The sequence below is a fragment of the Odocoileus virginianus genome, chromosome 21 (genome assembly GCF_023699985.2).
Source record: "Odocoileus virginianus isolate 20LAN1187 ecotype Illinois chromosome 21, Ovbor_1.2, whole genome shotgun sequence".
NCBI lineage: Eukaryota > Metazoa > Chordata > Mammalia > Artiodactyla > Cervidae > Odocoileus > Odocoileus virginianus.
The window spans coordinates 10,307,311-10,332,193 of NC_069694.1; the positions used below are offsets into that span (position 1 = coordinate 10,307,311).

Here is a 24,883-nt window from a genome sequence, read left to right on the forward strand (position 1 = left end):
AAATCTGTGTGTAATAGTTTATATTATTTCAGATCCAATTCGTTTCATGTGATGGTAGGAACACAGACTAGAGTGACATTGTTTTTATATCTTGTCTTTTTTTCAACTTTTACTAAATAGTTAATTGAAATTTAAGGGGGAGGCATAAGTTATTTTAGAGAAAGCTTTTAAAGTACTTTAGCAACCTCAAATTATCTGTAATAGATTAATTTTACATAGTTACCCTGGAATTACTTGCTGGATATTGAGTAGACTTTTATAAATGTATGAGGAAAATACTTAATTCTTACACAGAAAAGATAATTATTAAAAATCAACTATTCATAACTTGTTTTTTAAATGTAAAATTGTATTGACATTTAGAAACATAGTGCATCTTAAGCTCTCCCTTTTATGCAGTTGAAATTTTGATTAAATTTTAGAGTCTGCCAGTTCAAATCCAAGTGTCTATTTGGCAGAAAGGGGACTTATATTGTGAGATAGTATCTTAAGTATAAGTTCTTATTGTTAACCAACTGGTAGAATTTAGTATTGAAGTTCACATGCAGAAAATAGCTAATTTAATATTGACACATTTAATGAATAAAATAGATTATATGTGTGATTTTAGAAACATTTATTAATTTGCATCTTTAAATAGGAAGATAAAAAATGCACATATCTTAAAGAATATATTTTAAAAAGATGTAACTGTGAAATGTATTTTAAAATTACATGGAAATACTGATGAATTACAAAGTTTTTGTCGTAGAAATCTGATCTTTAGTATTTGAAAAGAACAAAAAAGGAAATTAAGGGTAAAGTGGTTTAGTTAGTAATTTATTTTCTCTATCCATAAAATGAGAATTTGAGGAAGCATCTTACAATGAGAAATACATTTATTTGTTATATGCACTAGATATTGAGCATATTTTATATGCTAGAAACTGTGGTAGTCGCTGGTTTTACATTGATTAAAAAGACATGGTTTCTGTGCTCAAGAATCTCAGTATCTATTGAATAGTATGGGAGATGGAGGACACAAAGCAAATATATAATTGAAAATTCTCCTAAGTGTCATTAAGTAAAAAAATGAAGCAAGAGACCAAAGGAACCTGAAGGATTTGTGTTACTTAATGGTGGCCACTTAGGCGAATGACTTTTGAGCTGAGATCTCAAGGACAAGCCAGCCGTGTGAGGAGCAGGCAGCATTTTCTTGGCATATGGGAAGGCCGCAAGGCAAAAAAGAATCTAGAGAGAGGAGGCAGTATGGTTGGAGGACAGTGTCCACAGAATAGGTCTCTACAGATTTGATGCCTGGCTGGATGAATGAATGATAGCAGAAGTAATGTTTTAATGGTAGGATTGCAAAGTGGCTCTCTTCAACTATGGGACAGTTGACTTTTCAGCTGCCACACTCTCATTCCATTTCGTTGTGGGCTGGGCTTTTGTCTTATTTACCTGAGCTTCCGTAGATTATTAGACTTAACCTTTAAAATATAAGAGATTTATACTGTGGCACAGCAGCAATTAGAAGCAAAGGACTAGAGACATATCTAATCCTTTGGATACACATCTCACAGCATCTTAAAAACAGTGCTAAGTGAAAAAAAAGTGAGAACCAGTGAGATCTATAGCACCATGCCGTTTATGTAGATTAAAAATACATGTTTTGTGAACTTATGGCTAGTGGGAGGAAGGCATAGTTAGGGAGTTTGAAATGGACTTGTTCGCACTGCTGCATTTGAAAGGGATAACCAACAAGGACCAGGTGTGCGCAGCACATGGCACTGCTGGATGCTATGTGGCGGCCTGGATGGGAGGGGAGTTTGGGGGAGAACGGTTACATGTATATGTATGGCTGAGTCCCTTTGCAAAACTACCATAACATTGTTAATCAGCTATACCCCGATACAAAATAAAAAGGTGAACAAAAATATGGGGTTGAAGTGGCTGATCACACGCAGTAGTCACCTGGTAGTTGAGAAAACCAAAATGGTTGGAGTATCTTAGGAGTTGAGTCTCTCCGAGGCTGAGTTTTGGTTGACTTTCTTCAGAGACTTTCCTCGGAAAGCCGAGTATCAAGTGCGTTCTCTGTAGTCAGCGCCTAAGAGGAGAAATGTGGCTCGGCCTGTGGTAGCATCTCTGAGCTGTCCGCCCTCCCTCTTCACCCGTTCGTTTTCCTGGATGATGCCTCAGACCTCAGACTGTCCAGATGCGAATGGAATTCTAAGAAAAAAAGTCCAAGTGACTACAGCTAAACAATCTTAAGTAAGACAGGTTAAAGTAGGTTCTAAACTTTTTTATCTATTTATTTTCATTTATTTATATTAGTTGGAGGCTAATTATTTTACAATATTGTAGTGGTTTTTGCCATACATTGATATGAATCAGCCATGGATTTACATGGTTCAGCCATCCTGAACCCCCCTCCCACCTTGCTCCCCACCCTGTCCCTCTGGGTCTTCCCAGTGCACCAGCCCCGAGCACTTTTCTCATGCATCCAACCTGGACTGGCTATCTGTTTCACACTTGATAATATACATGTTTCAATGCTATTCTCTGATATCATCCCCCCCTTGCCTTCTCCCACAGAGTCCAAAAGTCTGTTCTATACATCTGTGTCTCTTTTTCTGTCTTGCTTATAGGGTTATCATTACCATCTTTCTAAATTGCATATATCTATGCATTAGTATATTGTATTGATGTTTTTCTTTCTGACTTACTTCACTCTGTATAATAGGCTCCAGTTTCACCCACCTCATTAGAACTGATTCAAATGAATTCTTTTTGATGGCTGAGTAATATTCCATAGTGTATATGTATCATAGCTTTCTTATCCATTCGTCTGCTGATGGGCATCTAGGTTGCTTCCATGTCCTGGCTATTATAAACAGTGCTGCGATGAACATTGGGGTGCACGTGTCTCTTTCAGATCTGGTTTCCTCGGTGTGTATGCCCAGAAGTGGGATTGCTGGGTCATATGGCAGTTCTATTTCCAGTTTTTTAAGGAATCTCCACACTGTTCTCCATAGCAGCTGTACTAGTTTGCATTCCCACCAACAGTGTAAGAGGGTTCCCTTTTCTCCACACCCTCTCCAGCATTTATTGCTTATAGACTTTTGGATAGCAGCCATTCTGACTGGCATGAAATAGTACCTCATTGTGGTTTTGATTTGCATTTCTCTGGTAATGAGTGATTTTGAGCATCTTTTCATGTGTTTGTTAGCCATCTGTATGTCTTGGAGAAATGTCTGTTTAGTTCTTTGGCCCATTTTTGGATTGGGTCATTTATTTTTCTGGAATTGAGCTAAACTTCTTTTTACTCTGTGCTTTGGCAGGTTTTGAAACTCTGAATCTAACTCTGAGGTTTCAGACATTTCCCTGCCTTCTGCCAGCCTTTCTTTAAAAATACACTGATTATTTGAGTGCTGGTCAGTTGAGGTTTTTACTTGTCATCTTGCTGTTTTGCTAAGGGGACATTTGCTTAATTATGTCACTCTTTTATTCAACAGATTCTTTTTTAGTGCCATATTTGTCTCTGTGTTAGTTGCTGATCATATAGTGGAGAATGAAATATCCTTGGACTTTGTCCTTGTAAAGCATAAGGACATTAAGCAATTCAACAAACATAACCACAGACTGTGTTAAGTGGTATGAGGAAAAGGAGAGGGTGCTTTCAGAGAATAACTTTGTGATTTGCTTTGGATTGATTGGTCAGGGTAGGAATGTCTGTGTAGGTGGTTAAGTGGAACTCTGAAAGATAAGGAATAGTTAGCCAAGGAATTAGAGGGGTAATGGAAGGTCCTACGGCCTTTATCTCCTACAGGTGTTGATTATTTTTATTCTAAAATGGGAGATTATATGCACTACTGAACTCTAGTTTACTACTATTCAGCATGTAAGGTAGGCAGACGCCTGACACAAAATCTTGATTTCTTGAATTAGTGTTGAGATTGTGTGGGAGGGAGGATGTCTAGTTACCTGCCTTTAAGTGTGACAGATCAACATGAAATGAGCTAAGTGATTTTATTCAATGTATAATTATTGTGTATTTGCTTAGTATTTCTTTATCTTGTAAATCTTAATGCTGGCAATTTGAAGAACCCTTGGGTCTGTGAAGAAAGTAAAAACCAACACTGTTGGATGTTGCAAGGTTAAGAGAGCACATGACGGACCAAGAGAAGTTAAAAAGAAGCAGAAGTTTGAGGGAATAAGCTGGAAAGAACAAGGTAGTTGGTTGTGGTTATATAATTTTAAGGTCTTATCATAGGCTTACTACTTCGTGATTAACTGAGTGCTTATATGTGACAGTGTGGTCCACACCAATGGATTTTGAAACTTTTCTCAGGTCAATTTGCTCTAATTTTATCTAAGGAGAATAATTTGGCTAGTGATCAACGTGGGCGGTTTGCTGTATTTCATTAGAGTAACAAGTGTGTGGGCTCAGGAAGTAGCCGGGAAGACAAGTTCTCCACGCTTTCTGAAGTGCTTTTTCTGTCTTTAAGTCTTCTGAAAACCACAGAAAGTTCTACAGTTTCCTTAACTTCAGTGTGTTAGAAAACTGCAAAAGGAAAAGGTAGACCTGGTTATCCGCTTAGTTTAGAGATGACTTTTAAAATAGGAAGTTCGTTTTTGTGTATTATGTGTGATAAAGGCCAAAGGTATCTCGATTGTGTCAGTTCACGCTGAGTCATGTAGAGAATAGACAGTCAGAACCTTCAGGACTGGCTGGTGAAAGGAACTGGGAAACGAAAACAGGCCCAAGTAGATGTGGGTCTTCCGTTTTCCCTTATGTAGTCAGGATGATCTGTTTTCTCCTTGCTGCCTAAATAGAGAACATATGATGACATTATTTTGCTTTGCTTCTCGAGTCAACAACCATTTTAAAGTGCATTTGCCTTTCATATGGTTCTTTTTCTCAAAATGTTAATGTTTCAGCGAATTTTGGATGATTGCAAATGATTCTCTATATTTAGACAGGGCCTTTTCAGCTTATTTGATCAGAATTAAATATATCTATGTAAATCCAATTGACAAAGCTTTGTTATTTTAGCAAAACATTATTAATGCTCCAAAGCATAGATTTAAAAACTAAGATGAAATGTTATAATCTTAATGAAAGATAAAAATTTTTATTATTAATACTTTCTTGAAGGGATTATCGCTTTAAAGGATATGGGCGTTGATGGGTATATGATGATAGTGTTTTTGTCCACACTTTGTTTTCCACTCAACCTTACAGGTGTGGAGATGCCACTGTAAGTTACAGTTTAAAAAATGATGACACTGTTAGAAGTTATCCTTTCTAAAAACACCTAGGTTGGCTGATTAGAAAGTATCATTGTATGTATTTTCTTTGCTTTGTACGATTGCCTAAACTGCGTCATCACAGCCTATTGTTTTCCTGACTGTTTTAACAGCAAATGGGAATGTACTGAACAGAGTTATCTTACAAATGCATTTAAAATCCAAGTTCATGGTTATTAAAATGTGAAATGACAATTTCATGTTTTACAGAAAACGCATGTTTCAGAAGAGATGGGTGAAATTTGATGGCCTTAGCATTTCTTATTATAATAACGATAAGGTAAGTATGTTTTACAGTTTTAAAAGATTGTCCCGTGTGTGCTGAATCTATTTCAATAAATTAAGCACATGATTTGGTCTTTAGGTGTTGGATTATCAAGATGAAACAAATTTGCATAGGGTATAACACTTAACTCTTTTCATAGGTTAACTTTTTCATGGTGCATAAAATTGAGATTTTTAAAAACTTATGTATCTAACAATTATTTGTGGAGAATCTCCTGCAAACTACTGGAATTGCTATAGATGATATACAGATATATAAGAAATTGCCTTTACCCTAGGTAGCACTAAGAATGTTTAGAAAACAATAACACAAAGGAGAAGTTATTTTGTTCTCTAGAAGGGCTGTGAAAGAACCAAGGGATGCTTCTTGCACAAGATTTCAGGTGGCCATGAGTTTTGAAGAAAGAGGAGTTTGTACATGGAGTAAACAGAAATAACAGGACTTGATAGCTGATAGAATGAGATGCTCAGATTCTTTGATGGGAAAATAGTGTATGTGAGGGAGACTCATGATTGATGAAGCTAAGAAGGTTGGGTTTGGAGTTCCAGCTCATTGAAAATTTTAAAGTGCAAGGGCCTAAAATGTATCCTTTAAGCAGTTGAATCTTAATGACATATACTGTTTTCATCAGGTGCTTCTTCATTAGGTGTGAGAATGTCTTTATTCTTAAGAGCTGTAGACTGAGATATTTTGGAGTGAAGTGTCATGAAACCTACAAATGTCTCAAATTTACCTCCCTATATATACTTTATATATAAGGATATGGCAGCCCACTCCAGTATTCTTGCCTGGAGAATCCTACAGATGGAGGAGCCTGGTAGGCTACAGTCCATGGGGTCACAAAGAGTCCGACACGATTGAGTGACGTCACTTCATGCTTATATATTATATATGTATATGCACACATGCATAGTTAGGTAAAACAAAAAAGTTGCAATGTTAACAAATGTCAAATTGAGGTAGAGGTTATGAATGTTCATTGTACTAATCTTTCAACTTCTGTGTGTTTGAAAATTTCCTTAAATAAAAAGTTGGTACTAATAAATATACCTGATTTTTTGTTAGTCAAAATCATACAATTTTAAAATGTTAACTGTACATTCTTTTCATATACAAACAACAGTTAACGACATTCTCTTATTTAAAGTTTATAATCTAACATCATCTTCTCACTGGAGATGTTTCACTGCCTTATATTGGTGTTATTTCTGGCTTGAACATTTAGGTAGATTCCTTTTCATATATCCATTCTTTAGTGCTGCAGGACGAAGAGCATAAGCTTTTAGAAAGAAAGCAACACACACTGCCTGCTAAGACACAAAGGATAGTAGAAAGTTTAGAGCAGTGTTCATTGGTTTTACTTTGCAGGGATCCCTATAAACCATCAAGTAGGTAAGCAGACCTCTTTACTGTTTGTGGGATGATGAGATGGAAATGATAGTTTTCTGCCTTAGCTGCTGTTTTTAGTTTGCTTGTTGGTTTGAATATCCAGGCGATTTTTGTAGCGTAGGGTGGTTATAATGTGCTCTCTGTACCTGATGCAATCTGACCCCTGGTTTTCTTCGTCACCTGTGCCCTTCTCTGATTTGCTTGAAATGAGGAAGGAAACTATTCAGAAGTGAGGCAGGCTGCCCTGTCATCAGGCTCATTATCCCCTCCTGGGGGAGAGAATGTCTAGTATCCCTGACCAACCAGACTCATTCTGTCCTTTAAAAGCTCATCTCAACTGCCCTGAGGAGACGAGCACCTACCTGCCTTGATGCAATCAAGATGATGCAGCCTTGGCTTGAGATCGAGACAAAAAGTTTATGATAAAATGAATTATTACAGGGATTTCTGTGGTGGTCCAGTGCTTTGGATTCCATGCTCTCAATGCCAAGGGCCTGGGTTTGATCCATGGTTGGGGAACTAAGATCCTAAGCCGTGTTGTATGGCCAAAAAAAAAAAAATATATATATATATATATATTACAGATTCTATAACTTTACATTAAAATTTTTAAAAACGTTAAATTGTTTCCTGTGGCATTTTGTTCTTTTACTATTCAGATGATTGGTGTCATGTTGGCAAAAGAAGCCCAAGACCACTAGATTAGGTGTTTGCTAAAAGGAGATGTGGTTTCGGTTGTGACGCTGCTGGCTGAAGGGCTGGATCGGTGGACTGGGAAGAGAGGATTGTAAGGCCAGTGAAAAGAGGGCACAGGTGGGGCCATAGCTGCCACCTCAGCGGGCTGTGGAGTTTTCGTGGTCCTGAGCACCTATGAGTTGGGGCTTTCAGTGTTCTTTAAGAAGCTGTTTTTTCGCTGTAGTGGGTGTTGGTTGCCGTGTGCGGGCTCCCCGCGGTAGCTCCTCGCGTTGTAGGGCACGGGCGTGCGGGCGTCGGGAGCTGTGGCCCTTGGGCTCACTCGTTGCGGCTGCGGGGCTCTCGGGCACAGGGCCGGTAGTTGCGGCACACGAACTTCGTTGCTCTGTGACGTGTGAGATCTTCCTGGGCCTGGCAATCGAATCCGTGTCTCCTGCATTGGCAGGCAGATTCTTACACCTCTGAGCCAGCGGGGGAGCCCTTTCCAGGGTTTAAATATACATTTGAGGGCATGAGGCTGGGCTTTCCGGAGGAAGTTTGCAGAGTTGCCTATTCCCTTCGTTTTCTTCTGCTTTTCTCAGTGCCACTCAATCATGTCTCAGCAAGGCCTTTTCAGTTGTATTGCTGAAAATGGCATCATCCCAGCAGGTTTGATATCTTGTCACCTGCCAAGAGATCTGACTCACCCCCTACTCACTCAGCTGTGGGCAGAATTGCCCCGTGGTCCTTTTATTGTCTGCAAGTGGTAGATAAATGACAAACTTGACCTAAATACCTGTGTGTGATAGGCTCCGGGGATGCTTTAGAATTTCTTTCCTTCAGGAAAATTTTCCACTCTGAAAAATGCAGTCATTTTGAGCCTGGTGTCATTGAGTTTCCTTTTTTCCCCCTCTGCATTGTCTTCATCGTGTGCTGGGAGAGAAATGTCACCTCTACAGTGTTAACAAATTTTGAAATTGACCTTGATAATTCATAATAGATTATAAATGAGCCTTTAGAGAAATTGCAGCTTCCTAAAGTTCAAGTGACATAGTACTTTGCTTCTTAAGTACATTTTGATCACTTCTGGGGGATTCATTTTTCTATTATTCTTCCATAAGTACTGACCTGTTAAACAACATTATTGTAGATATGTGGGTGAGTTATTATGTTTTTAAGGACTTAAAAAAAAATTCTCTAAAAAGATTTAGTGGAAGGAAAATCTCCTTTTTAAAATTCCTGTGTCTTTCCCCACAATGCTGCTTGACTTTTCTCTACTGAAAAATGGGCTAATGGTAAAATTTTATTCAACAAATAATTAATTATCCCATTAGAGATATACTTTTATAAACTCCTCTAATTCTTAGGCAAACTGCCACTTGAGAATGGACCACGTAGAAGTGATAAATGCTTTTGAATACTCTGAATTTTTTGTTATCTGGTCTGAGCAAGTACAAACTTACAGTCAGATAGAATCTTCCGCTGTTCCAAGGGTGCCGGGCCCCTTCACATCTTTCAGGCTGCCTGACAGTGGAGAGACAGTCTCTCCCTCCTGTCAATTCCCAGAGCCCTTAGTAGTCCAGTACTGATTGGTACCTGCCTGTATTTATTGGATTTTTCTTTGCTAAACCAGTCATGTCGTGTCTGTCTTTGCAGGGACTTTTTTCAACAGTATCAGGGTACAGCTGCGAAAAACTTGGGCATATCTTTTCCTGTAGTCTCATTTCTGTGGTTTTGCTCTTCCCTCTGAATCCATTAGACTTTACAGTCCATGAAAATCCTTTGAAAACTTCAAGGCCCATCTTGGTCTTCTTCATGAATCTTTCCTTTATTCTCTCCAGCTGTGGCATTTGAACAGTAATATGCAGGGAAAGTGAGAAGGAACACTAGCTGAAAGTAGGGAAGCTAATCAGGAGAGTGTGAAGTAAATCAGGCATTAATTTATCAGGATGTAGGCTGTATAGGCCAGTGGAAGTGTTAAAAAAAATAAATTTAGAAAAATACTAAAAATGAGCTTTCAGTTTGTATAATTGTGATTGATTGGGCATATGATTCATTCATTCAGAAAATATACAATACTGATCCATCCTAAAGGAGATCAGTCCTGGGTGTTCATTGGAAGGACTGATGTTGAAGCTGAAACTCCAATACTTTGACCACCTGATGCGAAGAGCAGACTCATTGGAAAAGACCCTGATGCTGGGACGGATTGAGGGCAGGAGGAGAAGGGGACGACAGAGGATGAGATGGTTAGATGGCATCACCGACTCAATGGACATGGGTTTGGGTGGACTCTGGGAGTTGGTGATGGACGGGGAGGCCTGGCATGCTGCAGTTCATGGGGTCACAGAGAGTCTGACACAACTGAGCGACTGAACTGAATTGATTATGTGAAAGGTGATGAAGGAAATAGAACTATGATGCACAGTCAGTTTAGAAAGATTGTATTAATCAGATGGTCACAAGTAAATATAAAGATTATCATTTAAGTTAGAGTTAGTAATTGTTATAGAGGAGCACAGGTTCCTATTAAATTAAGGTTTTCTTCCTGGGTCAGGATGAGGGGCCTGAGAGAAAAGCCGAGTTGGAGGACATTTTTCAGGAATATATATGCTGAAACAGGAAAAGAAATGGAAGCAGTAAGTATGTGAAGATGGATATGTAAAATGGTGCCTTGCAGGGTCACTGGATTGAGCAGAACCATGATGTGTCAGGGAGCTTCAAGAAGGCTCATGTGACTGGAAAGAATCGGGAAGTGGCGGGGAGCAAGTTGACATTGTAGGGGAGTCTCAAGTCATGTGCATGCAGAAGAGCAGCCCAGGTCAAAGGCTATTCTGGTGAAGACTGATTGACCAAGAAGTGATATCTTAATAGACCAATATAGATGGAGATAATTCAGTTTTAGAGTTTGAGGTGCTTATGGGACAGTTAGATGTACCATGGATGATGCAAAAATATGGAAGTGGAATGAACAGAAATAGACAAGGAATAGAGGAAGACAGATTTTAGAATTCTCCCCATAAAATTGGTAGTTGAAATAGTAAGAAGGGATTTTTTTCCCTTAGGAAGAGAAGCTAAAACCCCAAAAATGAAAAATAAGGAGAAGAAAAAGTTATTCTGTAAGTACTTATTCCTTGACATCCCTCTCCTTTTTCTAGGAAGTTATCGCCTCATATTCCTAAATCACAGTTCAGATATCTTAGTTGACTTTGGCTGCTTGAGAGGACAAAGGGACATTTTCAAGGCATTGTTATTGAAGATGGCATTAAAGATGCATAGGGTTTTGATGGATACGTGAAGTCCGGGATCGGGGATAGAGGAAGACAGCGGAGAAGAGGAAACTGTCAAATAACTCAGAGGGAATACCATGAGAATATAATGTATGTCCTTAACTGGCAGAGGAGAAACCCAGTAGACCCGCCTTACTGTTCATAGCAGCTGTCTTTTGCCCATCTGCTGTGTATGGCTGGAGTTTGCTACTGGGAGGAATATGAACATGACACTTGTGCTCTGCGTGGAATGACTTAGTACATTCTTTTCCTAACCAGTTGTTTCAGATCCTTGGGACTTGACTCAAAAGTAATGGTTCTATGGATGCTGGAAGAGAATTGTAGAAGAAACCTTATTAAGCTGTGTCCAAACTGTCTTGACATTCAAGACATTTTGTAATGTGACCTTGATTTATATTTTCAGCCTCATCTTTGTCCAGATTCTTTTGATACTCAAAACCGTTCATAATGTGGCCTTGATGGATGTTTTCAGCTTCATCTCTTTGACTCCACACTGCAGCCCTTCTTACTTCTCCACTTGACACCTCTATTACTCAATCTTTCCAGCCAGGATCCCTCCAACCCCCACCCCACCTCCTCACTTATCTGTTTGGTTAACTATGGTTTCTTAATGTCAGGTTCAAATGTCACTATTTCTGTGAAAATATGTCTGACTTCTTGTAAGTAGAACTGAGAATTCTCATCTTTGTTTTTCATTTTGCGGCTATATGAATGTGAATGTACAAGTACCCTGAATTTTTCTTTCCAACACAGGGCCCAGTCAATATTACATTGTTGGGAAGTAGTTGAAATTGTGGGGTGATTATTATGCCGGATGGTTTAGGATAGTCCAGGAAAGCACAGACTGAGAAAGTCATTGAGAGTCTTAGGAATGACCTTCAAAATTGTAATGTGTATATACCTATTGCAAACAGCTGAATCCGTATCTTTTTATTCTTTAGCCCCTGGAGACTGAAAAGTGATGCAGTGTGAGATTAACATCTTTGTCATCAGAGTATTGAATACTAGGTTAATTGATAGAATCCAATAGTCTGGTTTGTTGGATAATATTTTTGCTCGCAGTGTGTATCAAGTGGTTTTGAAATGGTTCAGTTACAGTACCTGTAATGGCCAGCAGATGCCTGCAAACACCTTAAAATCATTTTGACCAGACTCTTCAAAGAACATACTGCTGTTTTTCAGAACGGTGTATTGCTATTCTAGTATGATTGTTTGTGATGTGATTCATTGCCTAATTGCAGATGAAGAGAAAACTGAAAAGACATCTCACTTGGAAGAGATACTTAATATTTTCCTTTCTGGGGTATTAAGTGTATATGAGGCTATATGCTGTTTGTATGTGAGTTTTAAAAATTTAGATTGAGATTATGAAAGGAGCACTTATAAATACCATGCCATTCTATTTTTGATCAAGGGAATTTTAATGTATCTTCTCTGTGTGTCTTTTCCTCTAACCAATACAGGAAAAGTATTCAAAAGGAATAATCCCCCTTTCTGCTATATCTACGGTACGAGTTCAAGGAGACAACAAATTTGAAGTTGTTACAACACAAAGAACTTTTGTTTTTAGAGTAGAAAAAGAAGGTAAGAGTCTTTCTTTATCCTTTTAAAAATGTTCACATGAATTTCTTCCCGGTCAGAAGTTTAACAAACATGCTAGAAATGGCAGGTAATCTTTAAATATGTTACTTTTAAATAATTTGCCTTGTCTACTAGTTTTTGAATGCCATAATATCAAAGCATAAACAAGATGACAAGTCAGTGTTGTTTGTTCACTGTTCTTTCATGCAACAAATATTTAGGGCAAATCTACTGAGTGCCAAGGAGTCTTTGAAATTTGGGGTATATAGCAATGAAAAAAAGTAGACAAAAATCTCTGCTCTTGTGGAGCTCACTTTTAGCTGTTGATAATGCAAAGTAGTTATTTAATGTGGAAAATAACAGTTGAAAGATTGGTTTTACAAAGTTTATCTGTGGCTGATTTTAACTGAACATGCAGGCATAGTAATCATTCTAATACAGATTTTGGAGCGTCTTTTCTATTCCTTGAGTTTTGTTTTTGTTTTTTTTTCCACCTTGTATCATCCTGTGGGTCAGTTGATGGCTAAAATTGATCTAAAAATGACATGTGGTTTGTGGATGGATTCTAAACCTTTGTATCTTATCTTTTTTGGAAGCGTGCAGGAGAGGTAGAGATAGGGGAGTTAAAAGTTCTCTGTTGTAACTTTGACTGTCAATATACCAGTACTATAAACCTCACTGCTCTTAAATAATATGGATAAGGCCATCTTCATTACCTAAAGCATTAGATTTTAAAGCCTTTTTTCGTTTTAATATAGATAATAACTTGATTTTTAAAAATACTTCTTGGTACGTAACTATTTGAATATTGGTGACCTGGAAAAATGACTGAATATCTGGTATCGCTAAAAGCTTCATTTTCAAAATAGTCTTACGAGGTTCATAGGTATTACAGTTAGTATCCTATTTTATACATTTTATACATAAACAACAATACTAGCTATTATGGGGCAATATTTCTCTTTTATAAATTCCTTGAATATATGTCAATGCATGGCATATAGAACACATTCAGTAAATATTATATGTCACTGAAAAGCTTCCATTGTTACTTGAGATAGTCAGTAAATGGATAAGTCCCAATGCTGTTCACCCTGGAGCCACATGTTTTCAGACTGTGAGTCACTCACTATCCATGTATGAGATCAACTTAGTGGTTTCAGATGGTGTCCCCCAAAGCCCCCAAAACAAAAACCAAACAAACATAAAATAGAATAAGGAGTATCAAAGTGCAGTGCCTACAGCAAGCGCATCATACTGTGAAACATACGTGAATGCACGTATCATACTGTGTATTGTATATGCTGCCCAGGTGTAATGTAAAAAGTGTTTCTCACTTGACCTGCTCTTTAAAAAAAAGTGTCACGAACCATCGCCTAGAGCCGAGGCTGGCCAACTGGCCTGTAACCTAAATCTGGCCCACTGCTTGTTTTTGTGAATACTGCCTTCCTAGTCCCCGGACTCGCTCGCTCACTTACATGTCGCCTGTGGCTCCTTCTGTGCCGCGGCGTCGTGTTGTGGAATTGCTGCAGACTGTCTGGCCAGGAAAGCCTCGGAAATTACTCTCTGACCCTTCACTGAAAGTTTGCCAACCCCTGTCCTAGAGTATTTGATACAGACATATGTATTGTGACTCATTGCTTGAAATTCAGAAAGTCTTCCATAGTTGTGATACTCAATAAGAGAAATATATTTGATATCACAGTTTCTGTATTTTCTTAAAACACACGACATTGCTCCTGTCAACTGGCTATCAGAATGGTCTATCCTTATGTTCTGGCCTCCACTGGCCGAGCCAAATGCTTATTTCTTTGAGGTGCTTATCCTCTTCCCCTTGGCCTCTCATAGTAAAATTCACATATGCCACAGAGTCTGCATTTTAAGATAGATGTACTAAATAAAGCTGCAACTTGTGTGAAAATCTGTTTAGCCATATTTACTTGTGGCAGTTAAAAATTAAACAGACACATTTTATTGAAATAAAATGGATCAACCCACACGTGTTTAAAAGTTACATGTTTACAATGGACCAATAAATCCCTCTATGGTATGGAGTTCATCTTTATGATGTAAGCTTAGTATAAAAATTTCATGAACTTTAGTATGAAGTTTTGTGTGTTGAATAAGGCTTACGTCTTTAATTTTTAAAACCATGAAAATACTGCTTCAGTGAAAACAGACTATCCATATAGAATTACTATGTTATTTTCATTGAAAGTTGTTTTTACATAGTCACAGCTCACATTTTTTAAAGATAAGTGTAGGTAGATATATATATATGTCAATGGCACATGTGTCTATATATTTATTAGGGAACCTTCAGCAAGATTCTGCTTGTGTTTTTATTAAGTGTTTGTCTTGTCCTCCTTCCATGTATACAAATGCTTGATTAGTTTTTATTTGGTGGAAACTGAGAAATCAATCATAGTTGCTTATGGAAAACTTTGCTTCAGTCTTATTAAGAAGCAAAATCAAAGTTTAGGACAGAAAGGGGCAGTAGTTTCACATCCAACAGAGACGAATTCTTTACTGTTGGTGGAAAGATTCCGAGTGACCTGTATACACAGCTCCCTTCGTCTGCCCAGAAACCAGTGTCAGAATTTCTACACTCCCGCGTCACCCACTGGCATTGCTAAGAGAAGATTACAGTTTGGCAGCTTTTCCCCACAGATTTTCTAAGGTTTCAGTTCCCCTGGGTTTCCTAGTGAAATGTTATTTTCTTAGCTGCAAGTTAATTTTATTGAAATTATAACGTCTTGAATTCTCTTCCTCAACCTAGAAAATTTAGTCTGATTCCTTTCCTCCTCAAGCAGAACTACTGGAATTGCTCAGAGGATTGTAACAGCTAATGATCCTTCAGTTAACACGCATTCCCTTGACACCTGTGGTAACACAGGTGTTGTGTTACTTTAAGAAACAGGGGATGTTTTCAGTGGGTAGTTCTCATAATTAGAAGAAAGCTTAAGAATTCTGAGTGGTCCAAAAATAAACTCAAAATGGCTTAAAGACTTAAACATAAGACATGACACCATAAAACTCCTAGAGGAGAACATCAGCAAAACTTTCTCAGAAATAAATCATACCAGTGCTTTCTTAGGTTAGTTTCTCAGGGAAACAGAAATAAAAGCAAAAATAAACAAATGGAACCTAATCCAATTTACAGGCTTTTGCATAGTATAGGAAACCATTAAAAAAAGAAAAAAAGACCTATGAATGGGAGGAAGTATTTGCAAATGATCTGACTGACAAAGGCTCAATCTCCAAAATACACAAACAGCTCATACAACTTTAACAACAAAAAACCCACTCGAAAAATGAGCAGAAGACCTTAATAGACATTTCTCCAGAGAAGACATACAGATGGCCAGGAGGCACATGAAAAGATGTTCAACATCACTAATTATTAGAGAAATGCAAATCAAAACTACAATGAGACACCACCTCACACCCATCAGAAGAGCCACCATTAAAAATTCTACAAATAACAAATGCCGGAGAGGATGTGGAGAAAAGGGAACCCTTCTACAGTGTTGGTGGGAATGGACATTGGTGCAGCCACTTTGGAAAGCAGTATGGATGTTTCTCAGAAAACTAGAACTACCATATGACCCAGCAATCCCACTTCTGGGAATATACCTGGACAAATCTATGATTCAAACAGATACATGCATCCCAGTGTTCATAGCAGCACTAGTCACAATAGTTGAAGCATGGAAACAATCTAAATGGTTATCAACAAATGAATGGGTGAAGAAGATGTGGTGCATATATACAGTGGAATACAACTCAGCTGTAAAATAATTGAAATAATGCTATTTGCAGCAACATGGATGCAACTTGAGACTATCATGCTAAGTGACAAAAGTCAGAAAGAGAAAGACAAATACAATATGTCACTTATATGTGGAATCTAAAATACGGTGCAAATGAACTTGTCTACAAAACATCAGTAGACTCAGATGTAGAGATCAGACTTGCGGTTGCCAAGGGGTAGAGAGGGTGAGGAATAGACTGGGAGTTTGGGGTTGGCAGATGCAAACTATTACATTTAGACTGGATAAATAATAAAATCCTATATAGCACAGGGAACTATATCCAGTCTCCTGGGATAGACCGCAATGGAAGAGAATATTTTAAAATTGAATGTGTATATATGTATAACTGAATCATTTTGTTGCACAGCAGAAATCAGCACAGCATTGTAAATCAACTATACTTCAATAAAAAAAAAAAAATTCTGAGCAGTCATTCCCTTTCAAGGACCATTTTCAGTACCGCCCCTGACTTGCAGATTCCACGGTAGGTGTCCACCTTAGCGGCTTTGGACTCCTGGGAGGCAAGTGAGTCAGTCTCTCAATTTAGTTTCTGTGCAGCATCATACAGCCCTCTAGTGGCAGCTGTGAAACTGCAAAACTAAACTTTTTTTTTTTTTTTTTTTTAAAGAACACTGGGGAGTTTGGGATGAGAAGCACATAAATTTTCCTTAGCTGTTTTGGGCAAACAGACTTACCTGTTTTGAAATCTTCCTTGTTCTCAGAAGCAAGGCATGGCGCGTTTGTCATCTGGAGGAAGAACTAGAGGAGTGAAAGTTCTCTTTGGTGTGTTTTGATTGCCTGTCATAATATAACAGACCTCAAACTTTGGGGTCCCTGTGGAACCTTTTCCTACCTTGTCTCCATCCACGCCCGATTCAGCAAATCTTACCAGCGTGACTTTGGAAATACGCCTGGGCTCCAACCGGTTCTCAGCGCCTCCGCTGTTCTCACTCTCCCACAAACCTCCTTTTTTTGGGATGACGGTCATAACCTCCCATGATCAACAGCAGTTATGTTCTCATTACGGTTGTCAGAGAGCGCCTCCAGCAAGAAAGTCAGGTCCTGTCTGCCACTTCACATGCTCTCTTTCTAGCTCGCCGAGAGTGGTCTCTGTGAGGTCCAGACGCCCATGCAGGGTCTCACCTGTTCGTCTCCGCTCACCCTCACGCACCCTGCTGCAACCACGGGGGCCTCTTGGCCTGTGAACACGCCAGACCTGTGGTTGCCTTGGCACTTTCCGCTTTCTGTGTCCTAGAACACTCCTCCAGTCATCCTCCCCCTTGCTCACTTCCACTTCCTTCAGGCTTTTGCAAAATCATCCCCTTCTTCCTGAGCTTTTTTCTGTTATCCTATATAAAATAATACTTTCTGCGCCCTTCTTCCTGTGCTGTATTTTATCCCATTGCATTGCCAGTATGTGATATATATGCTTTATTGCCTGCCTTCTTTTACAAGAATGTAAACTTCTGGAGATTAAGGCCAGGAGCTGTCTTGTTCACTGCTTCATTCCTGGTATTCAGAATAGGGCTTAGAACATAGCTGGAGCTAAGTTGACATTCGTATGAATGAACCATTATCCATTATAAGAATAACCATAGTGTGTAATAATTCCTTCTCTAATATTGATCGTGGGTCACACTGAGGAATCTTTAGATTATATCAGACTTTAAGAGTACGAATGAATTTTGTTAGATTCTTTTATTCATGTTTTACATGGCCCTTGTGTAGCAATCCCTCATGTAATTAATCTTATTTTGCTAATGAATGTCTCTACTGCTAAATCCAGTAGAATGTAGAGGATGTTAAGTATCCTCTGTTGATTTTTTTAACCTTTTTATTTGTGTACGTTGAGTTGACATTCCAACAAACCTTAACTAGCTTGAGGTTTGAGGGGATCGCTAATGGTTTTTATTTACATTCTAGCATAATCACAAGAAAGTGGCAATTTTGTTTTCTCTGTCCTTTTTATTTATTTATTTATTTTCTTTTTCCAACCTGAAATGCTCTATTCAGAGCAAAGCCATGCCCCAGTCAGAGCATATTCTCAGAGGGAATGATGCTTAGCACAGTGCTAATAAGATCAAGATAGACACTCAATAAACATTTGTTTTTGGACAGAATAAAGGTACCTTGGTGTGAATAGCAGGCAGAATCCAGCACAGTATACAGCTTTGCCTGTGCCCAAAGGGAAATCATTATTTGTTTTGGGATGTTGTAACTTATCAAAGCATATTCCCCATGTCCAAGTATACACACTTTGCAAATACCAATGACACTTGTAATCTCTTTTATTGTGTTTGAATTGTCTGTCTCACTGTTTATCTCCTTTGGCATGGGTTATGAAGTATAAACTGCACATTAGTATTCAATCCTGTTCTTCATGATTGTTACTTTCTATTAGCAAGTGAGAACCTCAGGAGCTAGAGAATTCTTCTAGGCTATGAGGGCACCATTTGTTGAGATGGAGTCATAATATACTTAAGACTAACAGTTAATACAATTGTCAATTTCAAATTGTTCCCTGATAAACTGAGATATCTGCTAATAGTAGTCTGAAAGCCAAAATCACTTTGGCCCAGTTCTTTAAATCATGGCCTACATTTCAGTCAGTGATTTGTGTGGATTAACATAAACAGAAAACATTGTATACCATTTACTTGGCAGGAGTATCTGTGTGTACCTAATGATCACGAGTAATCACCAAGTGGAAAGCGTGTTGCTGTTACTGAAAATGTAATACACTATCCCAGAGCAGTCTGTCTGTGCAGATGTAAAATGTAGAGCAGGGCTTCCGAAGTGGCTCAGTGTTGAAGAATTCTCCTGCCAGTGTAGGAGACGTGGGTTCGATCCCTGGGTTGGGAAGCTCCTCTGGAGAAGAAAATGGCAACCCACTCCAGTATCTTGTCTGGGAAACCCCATAGACAAGAGGAGCCTGTCGGGCTTCATTCCATGGGGTCCCAAAATGTTGGGCACAATTTAGTGGCTAAACAGTAAGAAAATGTAGAGTAGCTACTCTGGATTGACATGGGCTTAGTTTCCTGAATATTTTCCTGTCTTTTACTTTATAATGATGCTGGAGAAACTTGAGAGATATTTTGTCCTGATATATAGGAATAAGCACTGTTACTTGGGGGTTATGTAATACCTGCAATAAAATATCATTAAATGAATTTTTAATAAATACTTTGGCCTTGGTCACTAAAGACACACCTAAATAGCTTTGGTAGTTTTGAAGGTGAGCAAGAATGAAGATACTTTAAAAATTAAGAGTTGTATTATAAAGTAACTGGAGTTCCATCTTGAAATGTAAGTAGGTCTAGTGTGGAGACTTAATTTCAATCTACAATGACATTACCTCTCCCCAGACCTGTCTTAAAAGGATCTGAGATACCAGGCAGTTTCCCAAACTTGGGTCCACCTTACTCTTTCCTTCTCAAAAATTTTTCCTACCTGAAATTCAGTCTGTTTTTTTTTTTTTTTTTTTTTCCTTTTCACCTTGATAAAACCACTTTCACATTTGTCTCCCTGCCCCCCACCCCCCACCCCCGGCCCATTTTCCAGCCTCCTAGAATCAGTTATACTTCAAATGTATACCATTTCTTCTCCTTTTACATTAAACATTTATCCACATTCATGAGTATTCTCTTGTATGCTGCTGCTGCTGCTAAGTCACTTCAGTCGTGTCTGACTCTGTGCAACCCCATAGACGTGCTGACGCCCACCAGGCTCCCCCGTCCCTGGGATTCTCCAGGCAAGAACACTGGAGTGGGTTGCATTTCCTTCTCTAATGCATGAAAGTGAAAAGTGAAGGTGAAGTCATTCAGTCTAGTCCAACTCTTCGCAACCCCATGGACTGCAGCCTACCAGGCTCCTCCATCCATGGGATTTTCCAGGCAAGAGAACTGGAGTGGCGTGCCATTGCCTTCTCTGATTCTCTTATATGGATTGCCTTTATTCACATATTGCTATCCATCTACCTAGATGCTCATGCTAGGGTGCTGAAAACCTCAGGTGGTTCTGTTAATAGAACCTTCCATTTTCTTTGGTAGATTCATGGTTCCAAACTACCTTTTATTCTGAGTAATTAATTCACTTTTTGATGAACACCTGTCAAACAAACTCAAACATATTCAGAACCACAGCTGTTTTTTTTTCCATTTTCATTGTACTTTAAGTCTCTATTGCCTTATTCCTGACCTCCTGCCTTCCACTTTGGTCTGTCATCATCCTAATCTTGTCCGATTCTTGCTAAGAATTCGGAAATGGTTTTCTTTCCCTTCCATAATAAAGACCAAATTCCTTACACTAGGCACTGTAGGATCTCCAGCCATATTTCCCATCACTTCTTTGTGAGTTCAAAATTATAAATTTACTTATTTATAAATTATCCCCTGAGCAGATGTTCATTGTTTCCTCTGCTTAAAATACTATTTTGCTTGTTTTTCTTCCAAACTCCAGGTTTTTTTTTTTAAATTCCTCCTCATCCTCAAGACCTCACACAGATATCCTTTTTTTTTTTTTTTGCCCCTCATAGTGTCAAGAACAATTGTCTGAGACTTAAAACATTTGATTCTCCTAATTTAAATACTTACTTGCTATATGACCTTCAGCAAATCACTCACCTCCGTTGAGTTGATTCATATATTATTTGATACCATTGGTATGACATTTACAGTATTCCGTGTTCTATTATGTGTTCATATCTAACTTGACTTACAACTTTGATTGCACTTTGGGGACTGGATTGAATTCCTATGTCTGTAGCACAGTGTGTTGTAGTTGAAGGTCATGTAGTTTTTGTGGAAGGAGTGAGAACAGGTTTTAACAGATGAGATGCTATTGTTAGTCAAAGGTATGGGTGAGTGAATATCAAGGCAAGCGCACTCTTGAGTCGGTTCCAAATGCCTGCTAGAAAGCAAGCTTTTCTGGATATTTTAGTAACTGTATTGCTGGGTACAATCTGTTACCTGTTCAGTAGCCGTATTACTTTCTTATATTAAAAAAGACAGTCCAATTTCATGAGTAATCTAACAATGCTGCTTAGATGTTAACATGTATATGCATCATCTGGAGATCTTTAAAGGAAGATTCTGATTCATCCATTCTGGAGGAGGACCAGGATTTTGCATTTCTATTCAATTTCCAGGTGAAGCCGGTGATGCTGGTTACAGGACAACTGAGTTCAGTCAGCTCTCTGTAACCGTGGGTCCCACAGTGAGGACGTTTTTGATCCTTGGTTGGTGGAATCTGCAGTTGCTGAACTTGGGGATACACAGGGCTCCCTGTTATGAACTTGAGCATCTGCAGAGTTATACCAAGGAATTACTAATAACCTAACAGAATTGGGCTGTTGCCCTGCCAACAGTAGCATTTAGATTGTGATTCTGGGGAAGGTTCTGTAAATGATCTGTTCCAGAGAAAGTCAGTCTTGCTACATATTTCTTTGTGTTTATAACTTATTAAGCATGGGTATATATTTTCTCCTGTTTTTATTTTCAGAGGAAAGAAATGACTGGATCAGCCTACTCTTAAATGCACTGAAGTTACAGGCCCTTTCTTCGCAGTCTCAAGCTGCTATTGCACCTGAGAAATGTGGATATCTTGAACTGAGAGGCTATAAAGCTAAAATTTTTACTGTGTTAAGTGGAAACAGTGTGTGGCTTTGCAAAAATGAACAGGTAAGCCATGTTACAGTGATTGCAGACTGTGGTTCCTTACAAAGATGACAGACTACAATCACAGCCGTGCTTTGTTTGACTTACTGGTGTTTCATTGATGAAGCTTTGCTCTGCTTTGTATACGCTGCTAAATGTAACGAAGAGTTGCTCTGTTGAATTTTTTCAGCTCCACTAGCAGCAAAAAGGTAATCTACATCAAATTTGAGACTAGACGTCACTCTTTGAAAGAACTGAGGAAATAGAATCAATGAAAATTGAGTTTTGAAAAGTATTCTTTAGCTGAAGTAACATTACAAAACTACTTGAGAGAATAATTAAGAACCAGTTAACTATTATAGCTGTTGAAGAAATAGACCTCCTCCTGTGCCTGTTGTAATTCTTTTGTTTTGTGACAGAAAATTATAAAGGAGGCACAGGTAACATATTTTCTTGAATTTACAGGATTTTGCTTTATATGTTTTGCAGCAGATACGTCACTTGCAGAGGAGATTGCAAGTGATTGATATACACACAAACACCCATGTGCACATGCATACATACACACATCACATAAATAAATAAGAGAAATTGTTGGGGTATTAATGTTGGTTAACATCAAAGGATTCAGTGGAGAATTTAAACATTTTCAGGAGACTGACGTTAAAGTTTTAGCAAATTCTGTTAACTTCATTTGATTCTGTAGACTTTTTCTCTAACATATCTGGCTTTTAATATGTATAAGAAAATTACTTTCTTACCCCTTTTTAGGAATGAAGTTTTAATCTTTCAGCCTAGACTATATTAGATGCTAAGTCATTACCTATGGAATTAAGTGATGTGTTGGATATCTGATCTAAGATGAAGTTACTTTGTGATAAATTATAATGGGTTATGATAAGGTAAAATATAAATGCTGACTATTTTCATAACAAAATAGAGATAACAACTCAAAATAAATAGTTTCAAAAAAAATTATAGATCTTTATCCAAGCTTTCCTGTGAACTTCAGTGTGAACTTCTTCATTACAGTTTTGGGGATAAGATTTCTTAGCCAATTAACTGTGAAAAGCATCATTGAGCAGTGTTGGCATATTAATAAGTTGGATACTTAGCATATTCTTCAAGAAGAGTAGTGATGTACAGCCTAATAATGTGTATGAATTGAATATGAACATTTTCAGTCTGTGAAGTAAGATGATTAAAACTTTTTAAAAAAAATGGAATAAAGATTAGAAATACATAATTTGCATGTATCAGAATGGAAGTTTCTCTGCCAAACTAATGGAAGTTTTCATTTTTTACTTGCACAGACCTGATGGACTTCAAGTTACTAGTTTCACTGTTTACTTTACTTAGATTGTCTGAGTTTATGTTATTCTTTAAAAGTAGGTGTTTTTAAAGTTTTGTTAATAATTTTTTGTTAGCAAGAAATTATATGAAATTCTTGCTTTCATATTAATATTTCAAACAAATGACCATCATTTGTTAGGTACCAGGTACTGTGCTAATTAATTTATAAACATTTCTTTTTAATCTTCTCCGCAAACGTAGGAGAAGATATTCTCATCCATGTTTTACAGATGAGGAGAATGAGGATTAAGTAACTTGTTAAAGAGTTACAGTTCATCATGCAGAGTTTAATTTAAGACAACAACTTTATAACTCTAAGCCTAGCTTCTTTGTCACTACATCAAAATGTCTTTTTAAAGTGTATGTTGAAAAGAAAATTTCTGGCTTATGACCTTTTAGAAATAGCCTAAGGACTCCTTCCTTGAATAACTTAGTCTCCTAGGTGGTTCAGAGTATGCAGTCAGTAAACATGTCAGATACACTTAAAGCAACATATTTACTGAGGGGGACACAGACTTCTTTTCCAGGAAGAAAAGTCTAATGGCATCTAATGAAGTCTGGGAATTAGAAACACTTTCATATGCAAGTAATAAATGTAATCTCCTAAAAAAATTAAATTATTCGTCCCGGACTCTTCCTCATCTTTCAAGAAGTAAACCTATTTTTAATGAGTGTATATTTAAAGACTTTTTCAATGCATTAACATGCCTGTTTATGCACCCTTAGAAAGTGCATACTACTGTTTGTATATGTGGTCTTAAAAGATTGCATCATATTATATGGAGCTAGGTCTTAAGGGACTTGGTTTTGAGTCATGTCTTCAGGAACTAGTTGGCTCAAGACTAGATTGATAAATTAAGGCCCTTCATGGTTAAGCCTTGACATATTCCAGTTTCATCTATTTTATATCTTGGTATGTATCTTTCTTTCGAAAGGAAAGTTGCTCGTGGATTTTCTCACGTGGTTGAGCAGATTGTGTAAAGAGCTTGAGTGATGGACTAAATAAGGAGCCCTTCTCCTGAATGCAGAGGTCTTTTAGCTGTGTTTTAGGAAAAGCATTAAAAGATAGTGAAATAGATGTAAAAGTTTTATACATACAATACATGAAGTAATCTTATTTTTTCAAATGATAGGAAAAAAACTGTGAAAATGTAAGAGGTGTTAGATTTGCATCTCTGTAACTTAATTTGTATTGGATCTAATTTAAGTTCATGCATCAAAACTTGATTTTAAAAACAGTGATTTTTATTGCCCACCTAACTTAAAGTATAAATAGAATAAAAAAAGAAAGCTGATGTATACCCCCCTCCCTCACATATGAACTGTCATTTTTCTTGCCTCTATTTGAACTATTTCCCTGGTGGCTCAGACGGTAAAGCGTCTGCCTACAATGCAGGAGACCAGGTTCGAGCCCTGGGTCGGGAAGATCCTCTGGAGAAGGAAATGGCAATCCACTCCAGTACCCTTGCCTGGACAATCCCATGGATGGAGGAGCGTGGTAGGCTTCCCCATTTATACATATAATAGTTTTACTAATTTACTTTGGAAGTCTCT

General features: G+C 37.9%; 1 protein-coding gene across 3 annotated transcripts in view; it reads left to right on the forward strand.

Moving 5' to 3' along the window:
- Nucleotides 1-24,883, forward strand: part of ARAP2 (ArfGAP with RhoGAP domain, ankyrin repeat and PH domain 2) — a 184,137-nt gene that overhangs the window by 37,944 nt on the left and 121,310 nt on the right. For all 3 annotated transcript variants that reach the window (XM_070452058.1, XM_070452060.1, XM_070452059.1), the window contains exons 7-9: nt 5,500-5,569; nt 12,390-12,510; nt 21,822-22,000. In XM_070452058.1, the coding sequence (XP_070308159.1) occupies nt 5,500-5,569; nt 12,390-12,510; nt 21,822-22,000 (370 nt within the window). The remainder of the gene's footprint in view (nt 1-5,499; nt 5,570-12,389; nt 12,511-21,821; nt 22,001-24,883) is intronic.